General features: G+C 38.4%; 7 protein-coding genes across 7 annotated transcripts; 5 read left to right on the forward strand and 2 right to left on the reverse strand.

Moving 5' to 3' along the window:
• Positions 1 to 5: 5 nt before the first annotated feature.
• On the reverse strand, positions 6 to 2,424 carry CBG00780 (the record flags this gene model as incomplete). Its single annotated transcript, XM_045236626.1, has 7 exons — positions 6 to 112; positions 410 to 548; positions 597 to 664; positions 932 to 1,304; positions 1,526 to 1,794; positions 1,839 to 2,315; positions 2,358 to 2,424. 7 exons carry the CDS (start codon positions 2,422 to 2,424, stop codon positions 6 to 8), a joined length of 1,500 nt encoding a protein of 499 aa, XP_045091660.1.
• A 702-nt stretch (positions 2,425 to 3,126) lies between these two features.
• Positions 3,127 to 3,884, forward strand: CBG00781 (the record flags this gene model as incomplete). The annotated part of the gene is made up of 2 exons (XM_045236627.1): positions 3,127 to 3,255; positions 3,378 to 3,884. 2 exons carry the CDS (start codon positions 3,127 to 3,129, stop codon positions 3,882 to 3,884), a joined length of 636 nt encoding a protein of 211 aa, XP_045091661.1.
• An 899-nt stretch (positions 3,885 to 4,783) lies between these two features.
• Positions 4,784 to 5,542, forward strand: CBG00782 (the record flags this gene model as incomplete). Its single annotated transcript, XM_002635344.1, has 4 exons — positions 4,784 to 4,907; positions 4,966 to 5,215; positions 5,315 to 5,429; positions 5,480 to 5,542. 4 exons carry the CDS (start codon positions 4,784 to 4,786, stop codon positions 5,540 to 5,542), a joined length of 552 nt encoding a protein of 183 aa, XP_002635390.1.
• Positions 5,543 to 7,691: 2,149 nt separating this feature from the next.
• Positions 7,692 to 8,343, forward strand: CBG26915 (the record flags this gene model as incomplete). Its single annotated transcript, XM_045236628.1, has 3 exons — positions 7,692 to 7,784; positions 7,994 to 8,136; positions 8,304 to 8,343. 3 exons carry the CDS (start codon positions 7,692 to 7,694, stop codon positions 8,341 to 8,343), a joined length of 276 nt encoding a protein of 91 aa, XP_045097961.1.
• A 313-nt stretch (positions 8,344 to 8,656) lies between these two features.
• CBG26916 lies at positions 8,657 to 9,456 on the forward strand (the record flags this gene model as incomplete). Its single annotated transcript, XM_045236629.1, has 3 exons — positions 8,657 to 8,956; positions 9,003 to 9,233; positions 9,283 to 9,456. The coding sequence occupies 3 exons, from the start codon at positions 8,657 to 8,659 to the stop codon at positions 9,454 to 9,456; spliced, it is 705 nt and encodes a 234-aa protein (XP_045097962.1).
• A 1,063-nt stretch (positions 9,457 to 10,519) lies between these two features.
• Positions 10,520 to 14,186, forward strand: CBG00785 (the record flags this gene model as incomplete). The annotated part of the gene is made up of 7 exons (XM_045236630.1): positions 10,520 to 10,729; positions 10,774 to 11,019; positions 11,872 to 12,030; positions 12,405 to 12,656; positions 13,547 to 13,648; positions 13,691 to 14,086; positions 14,130 to 14,186. 7 exons carry the CDS (start codon positions 10,520 to 10,522, stop codon positions 14,184 to 14,186), a joined length of 1,422 nt encoding a protein of 473 aa, XP_045091662.1.
• Positions 14,187 to 14,665: 479 nt separating this feature from the next.
• Positions 14,666 to 15,394, reverse strand: Cbr-ztf-28 (the record flags this gene model as incomplete). The annotated part of the gene is made up of 2 exons (XM_002635346.2): positions 14,666 to 15,243; positions 15,334 to 15,394. The coding sequence occupies 2 exons, from the start codon at positions 15,392 to 15,394 to the stop codon at positions 14,666 to 14,668; spliced, it is 639 nt and encodes a 212-aa protein (XP_002635392.2).
• Positions 15,395 to 15,433: the final 39 nt, after the last annotated feature.

Genomic DNA, 15,433 nt, shown 5'->3' on the forward strand with positions numbered 1-15,433 from the left:
TGGTATTATACAATGGAAGGAATTGCAGTAAATGATGTGAAATCATTTTTTGAGATAATCTCGTTTTCAGCTGAAATTGGATTTTCCGAATTGCCTGGAAATCTTGGGCGGTCTGCAAAATGGTCTGCATTTTTGACATGTTTATTATTCTCATTTGGATTCCTTTTTCGAAACTTCGTGATGGCGTGTCCAAAGTTCCAAAATTTGGGATTTTTGGGCCCAGAAATCCCAGATTTGGGANCTTTGGACGCGCCATCACGAAGTTTCGAAAAAGGAATCAAAATGAGAATAATAAACATGTCAAAAATGCAGACCATTTTGCAGACCGCCCAAGATTTCCAGGCAATTCGGAAAATCCAATTTCAGCTGAAAACGAGATTATCTCAAAAAATGATTTCACATCATTTACTGCAATTCCTTCCATTGTATAATACCACTGATTTTGTAAAATTTTGGAACGAAACACAGTCATCTGGTGTCTTGAATATTTCCAACGAATTTCCACTTATCTCGATGAGACGATCATGTTTTGGAGAATACGGTGGATTCTGAAAATTAAAAAGATTTCATTTAATTTTTGGATTTATGAATCTCACTTTCATATTTGGCAAGGAAATGTTTTTGAGAGATTTGTTGAAAAGAATTCGGAGAAGTGGAGGATGATCTGAAAATAAGAAAAGCCAGATACCGTAAAACCTGTAATAGAAGGGCCCCCACACTGCCATGTTGGATTTTTAATCTTGGTTGCTATGCGAATTAATCTTGGTTGCTATGCAAGATATCAAAAAGTTGATAACTGATAAAATATTTATCATAATATCAGAAATGTTTTACCAGTTGACACATTTTTGATACCTAAAAACGAAGATAAATTGGCTCAAAAATGACAGTGTGGGGGTTCGCTTATGACAGGTTTTGATAGAAATATAACCTTTCTTAAGTCTTGCTATTCGTTCCAGACTCTTCAGAAACTTCAAATTTGTGATATTTTCAGTTTTCTGAATAGTAAGAGATCCAAAAATATTGGTGACCGTTTCCAGCTTCCATAGCATGTTAGTGTTTTCAGCTTCAGAATGGACTATAACATCTCCCAAAATATGAATACAATTCCCGGGTAACAAATCAAAAGTATTAGTATCACATGTGATTTCCATATCTCTTCTTAGAATTTCATGGCAAATTTTTGCATCTACTTCAGATATATTTGCATTTGCTTCTGCAAAAGTTTGCAGTTCCCTAGCAAAAAGGCAGAACTCAGGGTGGTTGTTGGAAATTTGCACAGTGAAATTATCAGGAACAATTTTCTGAAATCTCGTTTGAATAATTCAAAAATCTTATATACCGTAAAACCTGTAATAGAAAATGGCCCCTAAATTTTCACTTTGAGCAAATGTGCCTTGATTTTCGTCAAAGTCTTTGACTCCAAGATACAAAAAGTAGTCAACCATCTTTCACAGGAATCGAGAAAAATGGCTCCAAATTAGGAGCCCTCCTATTACAGGTTTTACGGTATCATGTGACTTACAGTAAATCCTCCCCAATTCAAATAATTTAGATTTGGATTATCGTGAATTTTCAAAAAACCTCCATGAATTGTCTCTAAATTCCGGAAACAAGATAAATTAGTCATAAGAGTATCATAGATTTCCATTGGTCCATCCACAGTTTTCAAAAAGTTCACAGCACCCATTTTTGTATTATTGTTGATGTTTGTGAATCTAAGACCTCCTGTTACAGATGTACATTTTGGATAATATGGAATTGAAAATGAATCGATATGGACCAAATGGCAACCTTGAAGAATAATGGGACTTATATACTGGGAAAGAAAAACTTACCACAATCCTTCAAATTCCCATAGAAGTCTAATTCGTAACCACGACTACTTGAAATATTCCTGCATAACTTCTCGGCATTTAGTTTGACATTTTCCTGAATGTGCCAAACACATCTAGTGTCGGTTTTCCAATTTTCAACGACATCTAAATTTGTAAGTTTAGAATTTCGAGTTATCAGCATCCCGACTGAAAATAAATTAAAATGTCTATCCGAGCTCTTGTATTTTCTAAATTTACAATCTGGGCACTGAAAATATTCCAGAGAAGATAAGAAATCTAGCGACTTGAAATTGGTCATCTCCACTCTTAAACTTCCATTCAAAAATTTTAGATTACGAAAATACTCAGTCAGTTCTGATTCTGATAAATCTGTGTTCGCATCAAAGACCAAATCTCCACATACAGTTTCACAAGAAGATGGGTACACTTCTATTGTATCGGATGAAACGAAAATGTGCTTGAACTCGCAGGCTGGCTCTGAAAAGGAATTTTCTGTGCGAATGTATTTAGGAACCGTACCACATTGCAATATAACACTGGGAATAATATAAGTGAGCAATAAGCAAGAGTATGAAATGGGGTTCATCAAAAAATAGTCTAGTTAAATAAAATCAGGCGGAGGCATAAAGTTGGAGCGAGAAAAAAAATTATGATGTGAAAGAAAATCATAATTATAGACAGAAAAGTTGTTGTCCGCTTTTGCTTGCTTTGTGTGTTTATGTTGGACTTTTTACAGAAGGAAATTACGTAATTTTTTACTTTCGTTTGGTTCGATGGTAGGAGGCTTCCGACCGCCGACCGCTGACCGACTGCCAGTCCGGCTGACTGACAGTCGACCGATCGATCAGCTTTACGATGAACGATATATTCAATGAATAGTGTGCCGTTGAATGGAATGCTCAGTAGGCAAACACTCTCTGTTATGTTAACGCCCAAATGCACAAATTCGGTCAGGTCGATCGGCAATCGGTTGGTCGGTCGGCTAAATTTCCTGACCGAATGGAAGCCTGACAATGTTGTTTCCGATTCCAATCTTTTTTGATTTTTGACCGGTCGTTTAGATAAAAACACACCAACCAAATGTTTCAAAGGAACAGTTGCTGTCATCTAAAACTTGACCGAGTCACGAATCTAATGGTATCAGTTGGCGCCGCTCTAATAGTGAGGTTCCGCCTCGCTTCAAAAGCATTTTGTTATAACTCCTCCGTCAATTGAGAGATTTCTTTCAAAGAGTTTCTACTTATTATTGATTTTACTTCAATTAAAGTTCCTTTAATTCTTTCAGAAAATGAGCAATTTTCTCAATCTTGTCCTTATTGGAGTCGCAATCATTGGCGGAGCTCATGTAGCTTCGGCTCTTCCAGCAGCAAAAGAGTGCGCTCTTCAAGACATATACTTCGCAATGTCCTGTGCAAATGTGAGTTGAATGAAATTGTGTGGGGTTTCCAAAGTTTGGTGTTATAGCATTATTTTTTAAGTCATTGAGTATTAGCTCGGCCTAATTGCATCAAGCATATTCTACATGCTAATTGTTTTTAGCAAATGAGAGAGTTTGGATCCAAAGTCAATCAACTTGATGCCAACGATCAGGGTGAGCTGAAGGAGTTCAAAAAGTCGTGCGGTTCACTCGACAATTGTTTTAAGAATATGTGCAAACCATTCCTCGAAGATGAGGAAATCACGACAGCGTTCAACATGGCGAAGACCTACTGTGGAGTCATTAACTACGTAAACGTAGATTTCAAGAAATGTGGAGATAAATTGGATGCAGCAAAGTCTACTTGTTTTGATAATTGGGATCCGTTCCTTGACGAAGACGATTTGAAAGATAAGAAGAAGATTGAAGAAAACTGTAAAAATTTCTTCGGGAAGGATCAGTGTATGAAGAAAGAGATTTCGGCTCAGTGTGGCCAAAAAGATTGGGAATCATTCCGCGATGTGAGTTTCTTAAACGGTTATGGAAAACAAAAATTGCATTTTCAGCACTTCATCAAAATCGATGAGGATATCATGAAGCAATGCAACTTGAAGAAAATGTTTACTTGAAACTTAAAAATGCATTTCTTCTATTTCTTTTTCATGATAGATTTCTTATTGTTTGTATTTTCCGTGTTTGAAATTTTAACTTTTTCCAACAATAAAATTTTCTTCATTTCATTAACCGGAGCATGCACATTGCTCCCGCCCCAAATGATTCCCGTTTGCGAGATGGGAGAACATAAATTCATTAATCCCCATCTTCACATATACTTCATGGGCGACTTTTACACGGCCCATCATCGGCTCCCAACTATTTCCTTAAACTCCTTGAGCTTAGCAAAGCGGGAATCCAGATGCTACCGTACCCCTACCCCTTCCTTGCCATTCACTGTTTCTCTCTCGGCAGATTTTTCAGAAACGAGGTCTACCGTACTACCAGCTGACAATGAGATTTAAAACATTGAAGTTGTATTAATATGATCTGAGAAAATCAGAATTATGGAAGAAAAATCCGTTCTGTCCGAAATTCAAAACTGAATCAATATCCCTCAAAGCTGGGTAATGTGTCAACAACCTAAAAAAAACAACAAAATATGTTGACCAAAATTAATGGAAACTGGCGAAAAATTAACGAGAATTTAACATTATATCTTGGACTTTCTTGAAAAAAAATTATGTAATCTGTCTTTTCCCGATATTTTTCGATTTCCAGATTTTTGATTTTTGACCGGTCGTTTAGATAAAAACACACCAACCAAATGTTCCAAAGGAACAGTTGCTGTCAACTAAAACTTGACCGAGTCACGAATCTAATGGTATCAGTTGGCGCCGCCATGATAGTGAGGTTACGCCTCGCTTCAAAACATTTTGTTAAAACTCCTCTGTCAATTGATAGATTTCTACCAAAGAGTTTCTTTGTATACTTGATTTTACTTCTATCAAAGTATTCTTACCACTTTCAGAAAATGCTTAATTTTCTCAATCTTGTCCTCATTGGTGTCGCGATCTTTGGTGGATTTAATGGAGCTGCTTTGACTCTTCCAGCACCAAAACAATGCTCTACTATACTTTGCATTGTCCTGTGCAAATGTGAGTTGAATTTATTAGGGTTTTTTTCCAAGTTAGGTGTTTGATCATTAATTTCAAGTCATTCAGTTTCAGCTCTGCTTAATTGCATCACTCATCTTTTTTCGAAATTGTTTTCAGGTAATGAAAGAGTTTGGAACCAAAGCCACTGAATTCCAAAGCCAGTCAAACGATCAGGATAAGCGGAATGAGTTCAAGGAAGCGTGTGATTCTGTCGACGATTGCTCTGAAAACATATGCAACGGATTGCAAAATAAGGACTTCATGGCGGCATTAGACACGGCGAAGACCTACTGCGTAGTTATCAAAACGTAAATGGTGATTTCAATAAATGTGGAGATAAATTACAAAAAGCAAAGTCTACTTGTTTGAAAGATTGGAATCCGTTCCTTGGCGAAAAAGATTTGAAGGATAAGAAGAAGGTTGAGGAAAATTGTAAGAATGAATTTCTTTGGAAAGGACCAATGTATGAAGAAGGAGATTGTTGCTCAATGTGGTCAAAGATATTGGGAATTACTCCGTGATGTGAGTTCTTCCTTTTGAAACTGTTACGGTAAACAAAAATACATTTTCAGCACTTTATCAAACTCGACGAGGAGGTCCTGAAGCAATGCAACTTGAAGAAAATGTTTGCTTGAAACTTAAAAATTGGTTTCTCCTGTTTCTTCTTTATATATGAAATGTTACTCCCGCTTAAGAAACAAATATATTTTTTAGTATTTTCCGTTCTTTTCTCAAAAATAAATTCGTATTCATCTGATTGACCGGAACCTCAAAAACCTTTCTTATATATAAAACTCTACACGAGTCTGTTGGTCCTCATGTCAGGACTTTTGAAAAACTTGAAAAACTAATACAAATTGACGTGACACTTCAAGAAAAAATGAGGAGCGGAGCGACAAATCAATGACAAACTAGATTGAATCACGCCGAAGGCGCACTAGCTTGCTGGTATCTACATATTCCTCGTTTGCGAGAAAGGGGAACCTTAAATTCATCAATCCCCGTCTTCCCCCATATAGCCCTCATGACAGAAGACTTCCATTCAACCTAGAAACTTCTAAATTTCACAGATTTCCCAACTCATACACCGTCATCGGTCCCCATCCTTTCCCCAAAACTTCCTACGCATCACAATGCCAAAGACTCCAGATGCTACCGTACCCCTACCCTCCCTTCCCATTCACAGATGTTTACGATCGGATTGGACAATAACAACTTTGTTTTTCAAGTTGTCGCACTTATGGAAGAAAGAGAAAAAAGAGACCCAGAAGACTAACACCTGTGCGCTTTTTTTGTACCATTCCGCGTCATCTGACTGTCCCAGCAGATGTTTCAGAAACGAGGACTACGGTAATATTCGGGTGACATAGCCGTTTCAAGTATATGAAAGTGTTTTATCATGGTTGAAACAAATCAGAATTGTGGAAGAAAAACCGTCGGTTACGATTAAAGAGAACGGTCTCTTTCATAACTCTAATTTGTTCAATAGCTTGTCTGGTGATTTTATTAACCGACACCTTGTACGTTTTTTAACTGTTGTTACAAAAAGTTACTTCAGATGATACCTGCCAATGTTATTAGATATTTGCTCGCTTGGACATTCGGCACTTTGCTCCTTGTTGCAGTTTTCCATTTGCATCAAGTGAAGGGAGGTAAATTTAGCTTATCGGAATCACCAAAGAAAAAGAACACAAAAAGATGTGAAAAGGTCATCTTCGTACCATAACATATTTCTTTTCATGTTAACACACTTTTTCAGGATCTCCGAAAATTTCTACATGGTATCACCTCCCCTCTCCTACCAATGGGACAAAACTTAAAACTACTTCATGAACGTTGCTATCTTCTCGATAAATGCTTCCAGCAAGGACATCTTCGGAAACTGAATGCCGTTCAGCAGGAAATTATAAAGTGCTGTATTGTTTTCGACCAGGCCACACAATGGGTCACTGGCTCAAACAAGCATAACAAAAATTGAGAGCAAATTCTTGAGGTAAGCCCTCTCAAAAGACAATTCGTAAATAATACAAATTTTACAGAAAGTGAGCTATAATCATGTCGAGTCAGTAAATGTGACAGCTTTTGGCAGCCAGTGGATCATGAAATTTCAATGGGGTCTTCTGAAATATTTATACTCACCTCTGGATTTAATTTATCTCGTTTTTATTACTCTGGTTTAATTTTAATGAACGTTGTGGTCCAAAATCTTATGGTGAGCGAAGCATAGGTCCGGTGGCGAAATCTTTAAAGAATTTTTTTGTATTAAGAAATTTTCCGTATTCATTTTCTAGACTATTTTTTCAATTTTTTGAGAATGCGCTTCAAAAATGTTGTTACCGGGCCTAAGCTTCGCTTACCGTAAGATTTTCAGCCGTACAATGTAAATTGCATTTTTACACCGTTCTGATTGTTTTTATTGTTAAAAAATCTCAACTTAAGAGCTGACTATTATTTTGTCTGTGTTGTTCTCTGTCATTTATCCATCGCTTACGTTTGTCCGCATATGTTACCCCCAGAATTGATATTCTCCTTTGCGCCCTCTCACAGGCACATTTTCAATAAAAGAACTAATTATTAAAAGTATTCCGCAAAACATTCAGGGGTGCCGTTCTATTAGATCCTTAACGGTAAGTTTAACAATATTATCGCTGATATTGCCTATTCGAAAATTCAAACTCATCAACAGCAGCCTTTTATTTCTAATTTTTTCATCTTTTACAAATGGTCTTCTTTTTTACTTTTCATCTTTCATCACATCTCTCCTAGTTCCCATTTCACAATCAGATGATGGTCTGGCGTGTCCTCAAAGCTGCTCTCTTCATCAGCTTCATGGCTCCTCATTCTCCGGTTCCAGCCATTGAACCTAATTGTGAACCAGTAAGTTGGATACCGTACTTCCTCCGTCACATTTAAGCTCAATTATCTCTATTCATGTGAAAGATATCAAAATTTTTTCTTCTGACAAAATATTGGTGATATTATTTTATCAGCTTGCAAAATTTTGATATCTTTCACAATAATCGAGATAATTGAGGTGGACGGTTTCGAGTTTTATTCCATTGTTCGTCTATCAGCTCCTCCTGAAGTTTTTGGATACAATGCAGTCCATTGAGTTTGACTCACTGGAAAAAGTGGAGCTCCTTCAAAAAATGTGTCACGAAATGAACGGATGTTATGAAGAATTATTGGGAGTAATGATTGTTGCGGTGCATTGGACCAACTGGTTAACGTGATCCAACAACAGGCTAAAAAAGAACGAAAGGCAAGAAAATTTGAGGTGAGTTTGGCTACTATCGCTAATAACATAATCCTGAATATGTTTTGAAAAATCAAGCTTTTCAGAAACTCGAAAATTACAAGGATGTGGGCCGGTGCAATGTTCTTGTAGCTTTTCAGTGGACCAGTTTTAAGTATTGGATTTGATGATCGTTTCTAAAATACCATGCTCATTTGGTTTCTCCCCCGCCTCTCACACCCATTCTCAACCTTTACAGTAACCCATTTACTCCTCATCCAATTAATACTGAATTGGTTTAAATGAACACTTTTTATTCGCTCTGTTAATGAACTTTTTTGAGAATTTGAATTTATTGTTCTCCTCTATCTCTCCCCATTAGACTAAACTCCGCCCTCTTCGCTACCAACAACAAGTTGCACAAGGATTTCGACACCTGCCTCGGTAGAATGCGTAAACATATGTCATGTGTTTTTTCTACGAATATGTTTACCGTAGTTTTTTCTACTAATATATGCTATTTAGCTTTCCCGCTTCGAGATACCTACCGTATACACTTCGCATAAACTACTCTGTAACCTTGTTTTTCTCAGACAGCTATCATATCAATTTCATAGTTTTCCAGGGAACAATGCCCCGGCATACTCACCAGCCCATCCTTATCATTTGCGGAATCTTCGGTCTCCTTCTTCTTGGAATTTACTTCTACGTTCATTTTCATTCTATCCAGGAAGATCAGAATGAGTTCGCAGCACAGGAGCAAATTCTAAACCAGGCACTTCCCGACGATAAGCAGTCTTCGACATGTCGCCTGGTGTGTTCAAAAGTCTTCAGATTCAATTTTCACCCTAAACTTTCAGATGCTTATGTTGTTCATTGTCAGAATGAAGCACATCGAGGCTGACAGCCGTACAGAGTTTCTCTCCGCTCAGGAACACTGTAGCGGACTCAAGAAATGCTTCACATCTTCTGGAGCGTTTCGTGGAAATGGCAATTTCGATTTGCCGGATTTCGGGGTGAAGCACATGGAGTTGGAGATGTGCTGTGAGGTTTTGGACGCGGCCGCTGATTGGTTCAAGAATTCGGAAGAGGTAAATCTACTTTTCGAAGATTTTCAAATCCCTATTTAAGAATTTCCAGCAAGTCAAGTACCCCGGCATTGAGAAGTGCAATACTGGTAAATTTGGGGTCAAAGGGCAATTGATTGATCTGCCTGAAGTCGCAAAAGATGAATTAGAGTGGTGCGCCGAGCCAGAATCAGAATACGTCCAAGATTATTTTCCTCCTTCTGGCGAGGACGAGAAGCAAATGTGATGCGGGAAACTACGGACTTCTCTTAGACGACCTTGATTTTCAAGTCTCTGCTGCTACTCCTGTCTACCACTTTCACTTTCTTCTGTCTGGAATAACTTCTTCTTTTGTTTTATCTGTCCTAATTCTGTCTGTCCTAATTCTGTGTCTCGCTCTTTTCATCCTCCCTTCTTTCTGTTATCTCTTCTGCTTCTTTCAAGACATTTCCAGACAGATCTATATCCATTGTTCCACTGTATCCCCTTATGTTCCAGGCTAGCTGTTAGATACTTTTAATGAATAAATTTCTTGTTGAGATTATTTTCAGTACAGTACTAGAAATACAGTACTAATTTTTGAGTAGATCAAAAATTGTGTAGCTGTTAAAATAATCATATTTTTTGACTTATGATAAACACATGTGATCTTCGATTACCGTAAAACCTGTAATAGAAGGGCCCTCATATCGTCAAGTTAGAGCTAAAATATCTCAGCTCCTATTGAAGATACCAAAAATATGTCAACTGATAAAATGTTTGTGATGTTATGATAAACAATTTATCAGTTGACAACTTTTTGATATCATTGACAGAAACCGAGAAAAATTGACTCAAAGTGAAGAGATAGAATGTTCTTCTATTAGAAGTTTTTGTAGATGGAAGCATCGAGATAAATCTTCAATGTAACCGTTACGTAGACCGTGCCTTTCTCAAAAATTTAAACTTTCCCATGCCTGTAAAAAAACCGATGGCTCATTTCGAATTTGTCTAAAAGGACACACATTTGCACTTTGAGGTGGTGACCCCAACCTCTCGATGTTTCATGATGTGATTTTATGACTGACCTCTTATGTTCCAGCTGGTTTTGGATAAAAGAGGCGCCGCCCACATTTTCAGAAACTGTCATCTAAAAGACTTTCTCATTCCATTCTTCTTTTATCGGTTCTCTCCTCAAAATTCTTTTGGTTTCAAATTACCGTTTATCTTACTGCCGGATCTCTATTCTTTAACTTTTATAGTTGGATCTAGGCTAGAAGCTTTATAAACACTCTTATCTTAGATCTCTTAACCTCAACACAAACTTCCAGATGGTATCTAAGCGCAATCAATTCGCGATTGCTGGTTCGATTTTGGCTGGAGCAGTTTTCATCATCTGTCTCTTCATTGTTTTGGATAGCACAGGTCTTATGTTTATGACTACCCCAGAAACTCAAACCCAGGGCCCATTGTCCCAGGCACTGGGACTTCAGAAGCCAGTAAAAAAGGCCGCCAGAAACGCGTTTCATAAGTGTGAGCCTGTGAGTTCTAAGTTTACCTTTCAAATTTGAAGAAACTATTTCAGGGATTGGTCAAGTTCGGAACCACGATCGGCTCCCTGGATAGCTTGGACTACAAGCCGGATGTTGTTAAGCTTCAAGGCATGTGTAGATCTCTGGAGAACTGCTTCAATGAAACTGGAGTCGAGCCAACCAGATGTCGTACATCGGATGATGATATTCCATGGGCGTTCCAAGTTTGCTGTGACATTGTGGATGCCGCTGCCATTAAACATGAAGTATCGAAGATCTGCTGGGAGGTGTTCTTTGCGGTAAAAAGATATTACTTTGAACTAGGAGCCAAGATAAATTAGCTTAAACGTGACAATAGGGGCCCTTTTATTACAGGTTTTCTGGTAGTTTTTTTTAATCACAAGAAAACTTTTTTTCAGGAAAATGCCATGGACATATCCAAATGCAGAGTGTCCCTCTTCCAATTCGACTGAAGCGTCTGTCTTACCTTAAACACTCCAAAACTTCCAACTGTTAACTTTGAGCCAAATTATCTCGGTTCTTGTAAAATATATCAAAAAGTGCTTAACTGATAAAATGTTCATCACAATATCAGCAAAATTTAGTCAGTTATCACTTTTTGATATCTTCGACAGGAAATAAGATATATAGGTTCAAAGTTGAGTGTTATGTTTCCTTTGATCATATTTTGTTTTCTTTTCTCATTGGTGTCCAATTTTTTCACTGGCTTTAGAATTGCTACCTGACTTGATTTTTTCCTTTTTTTCATTTACCTGTATAAAAACATTCTTTTTGAATTCAGGTTACTGTAAGCGTTATTGTAAGTTTGGTCTTTCTAAGGTTCCAGATGTTCATTTCATCATACTTCACTCGAATTTCTTTTTCAACATCTGCGCACTCTTCTCATCAGAGTTCAACCTTTTTAGCAGATAAAGTCCATCACGACCTTTCGATTTAACGATCTCTCTGTCCTCCCCCATCTGTTATTCAGTACCAGGCACCGGCTCCGGCAGATCATTACTTTAAAAGATACTGTTGAATAGGGGGATGGGCTCACTCGCAGATATTTGCTCTCTGTGGCAAATGGGTTCTCCATTTCTGTTTGAGCGTTCTCATTTTGCTTCAACACCGCCTAACTTCGAATTTTCCAGAAAATGTGTACTTTTCTCAAACAACTATTCTACACCAGTTTATTCGCGTCGGTTGCTATCGGCTTATCTGTCTACGTAGTGATTCCATTGGCTACACAAGCTGAGAATTATATGCAGCATCGTTCCGAGTGCTCAGCCGTTGCTGATTCGTTTGATCGCGTAAGTTTTGATTCGATTTCGGGAACACTGACGTGAGGACACCTCGGTTGGTGGTCGGTTGGTTCGCTGAACCGAGTGCTCAGCCGTTGCTGATTCGTTTGATCGCGTAAGTTTTGATTCGATTTCGGGAACACTGACGTGAGGACACCTCGGTTGGTGGTCGGTTGGTTCGCTGAACCGAATGGAAGCCTTATATTTAAGTGTATTCTAGGTCAGACGATTATTAAGATATTCTTCTGAGCATATGTCAACGAAAGCAGCAAAAATTGTCTCGAGGATGCGTCAAAAAACTATAATGATCCCAAAACTCCCTATATATTATCAATAGAGCAAAAATGACTTTTTGACTATCCTAGCAGATAAAATAATTTCAGCGTTTCAATGATTTCCAAGAATCCTACATGAAAATGAATCTGGGCAGTCGTTCGGATCTTCTGATCCACCGAAGCACCTGTGGTATCCTTGGAACCTGCATCTCCGCCCTCAAAAACTGCTCCAACATCGATATAAGCCTCCTGGAGTACCAGGAGAAAACTGTCAACGACTGCTGTGATTTTGGATATCATCTGTTCAAGAAAGCCATTGCCTACTCGAAACGTGATTTTGAATTAGCGGAGAGAATGATGGTGAGTGGTTGAGCTCCTTTATCTCGGCTCCTATACGAGATATTAAAAATGTGTCAACTAATAAAATGTTTTTGATATTATGATGAACAATTTATCAGTTGACAAATTGTTGATATATTTTACAAGAACCAAAATAAATTGGCTCAAAGTTGAAAGTTAGGGTCCAATCTTGAGATGTTCAGTTCTGTGGAACTCAATTCGTACTCAGTAATAAGTGAACTGATTCCAGACGCGTTGGGAAGCCACAGGAATCAAATGCGAATGGTTCGAAAATTTTGGAATTTTGCCAGCTTCAGCTAGCCGCTCTGCTACATTCTTATCTCTTGATATTCTTTTGTCGTTGTTCATTCTTTTCTCCTGCTGAGCATTGATACATTTTCCACTTTTTCTATTAACCAGTTCACCTGCCCAGTTCATCAGTCCAGCTTATCTTATATCATCAATTTTACGGTTTGGTTAATAAATTTAGCATCGAGCTGCTATTTTCCATTTGCGACATACTTTTCCGCATTTTTTTCAAGAAAAAAAAAATAGAAAACCCACAGAACTTCATAGCCACATGTCATCTGACACATCTTGATGAGTTTCGAACAATTGGTGAGTGTTGGTTAAAAGGTTTACACATCCATTTCATTTTTTTGTTGCTTTGATTTTTCTTTTCGATAATTTTTCAGGCTTCAAAAAACCTGTAGTAGAAGTCCCCATAACTATTAACCTTGAGTCAATGTTTGTCAATTCCTGTCAAAGATATAAAAAAAGTGTCAACTGATGAATTGTTTATCATGATAACTCAAGTGTTTTGTCAGTTGATAAAACTTCGGTATCTTGCATGGGAGCTGAGAAAAATGAGCTCAAAATTGACAGGTTTTCAGGTAGTTTTGTTGTTTCAGAAGATGATAGTATTGCTTATTTCCATCTTCATAACCTCATTTGCATTTGCCGAAAAGGATTGCTCAATTGCAGATAGCTTTCAAGCAATCTCGTGTAGATTAGTGAGTCCGAATCAATAAGAATGTTGAAAAAGGTCATTTCAGCGCGCCTCCGAATTCGCTGGAACATTCGACAAACTTGACGAGTCTGATTCAGAAAAAATGAGCGAGTTCCGAAGATCGTGCAAATCAAACAATAATTGTATAGATGAAATCGGTCATTGCATTCAAGATGAGCAGGCTACAAAAGGGCTCAACGCGATACAAAGCTTTTGCTCAATCATGAACTTCTTATCAACTGAAATGACGGATTGCGATGAGCAATGGGATCAAGAGGAATCGGAGTGCTACGCCTCGTGGAATCCATTTCAAAATGATAAAGATTTGAGAGAAGGAAATGATGTGGAAGGTGTCTGCGGCCAATTCTTTGGACGGAACAACTGCTTGAAACAAGAGATTGTGGATACTTGTGGTTCTCGAGATTGGCAGAAATTCAAAAATGTAAGATCCAATTTGACATGATGGGTATAATCTGGATTTTCAGTACTTCTTGGAGCTCAACGATGCAGTGAAGCAGTGTGATTTTTATGGAACTATTTGATGAGATTTTTAATGAAAAATATTTTTATTCACAATATGATTTTTACTTGAAATAAAATGTGATGATTTTCAAACATGGGAAAGTTAAGAGATCGCTTTAAAAAAAGTATTATCAGTGAGATCACTGGATTTCGAGAGATAAAAGATATGTTGGGAAGAAAACTTGAAAACTGGGTAAAATATAAAAGTTAGATGAAGTTGATGTAGGAGAATCTTGAGCGATTCGTCGAAGAATGTAGTGTTGGCCATCTTGGGATGGAACCTGAAAAATCATCAGTTGAAATCAGTCTTGATCAAGGTTGTGCCACGGCCGGCCGCAGCATTTCGAATATGGTACTAGCGGCCCTAGTAGTTTCTGGGTCGCTCAGCGTCTTTTAGGAAGAACCGACTAATTGGTCCGCGGCAACCTCCCTGTAGTCATGGCTGGCCGCGGCCGGATTTCGCATAGCCTTAGTCTCAATAAAACTCAAATCTTACCTTTTAAGAAGACATCGTGGACTTTGCCATGTTGTAGATGAGCTCCCAGGTCTCGGGAAGAACTAATTGATCACCAGTAAAGACTCCAGACTTGAGAACCAGATCAACTGCGTCGTTCAACTGTTGTGAACACTCCTCTGGAACTTGATACACCTCTGGGGTTGGTTCACGGGTGGCAGACGATGACGACGAGGAGGACGACGACGTTGTGGCTGACATGGACCTTTTCTTGGTGCGCACTTCGTATGGTTTTCCCTGGAGAACATTTTGCAACAACCATCCGGGCGGATTGTTGGTGGTGGAAACTGGCTTGGCATCTCCTACAGTTCCAGTCTCGTTCATGGCCTTGGTATGCTCCAACAAGTCGGACTTTTTGGCGAACCCGAAGTTACAGCAGGAGCAATTGAAGACAGTCGTGAGGTTGTGAAGCTCTTTCATGTGCTGGTGGAGAGTCTCATCCGGTTTCATCTGGTTGTGACAGAGAAGGCATTGGTGCTCGGAGTTGTGACGAGTACGACGGTGGCGATTGAGAGAAGCGGCATGAACAAAGTTTTGTCCGCATGATCCGCAGATGTAGAGCCCTGAAAAAACGATAAGATACCTAGCTTTTTAAGACTACCACGTCATCTAGATGAATGTGATTCAACAAAAAAAAAACAGAAAATGCTTACCTTGCAAATCCGGGCGCTTAATCGATGAGCTATTCTTTCTGGCTGGTGTGAGAGGTTGCATAACGACGACTGAGTAGTAGCGAGGACGAGAGTAGAATGA

Source organism: Caenorhabditis briggsae (genome assembly GCF_000004555.2).
Source record: "Caenorhabditis briggsae complete genome, chrV, whole genome shotgun sequence".
In the NCBI taxonomy this organism is placed as follows: Eukaryota; Metazoa; Nematoda; class Chromadorea; order Rhabditida; family Rhabditidae; genus Caenorhabditis; species Caenorhabditis briggsae.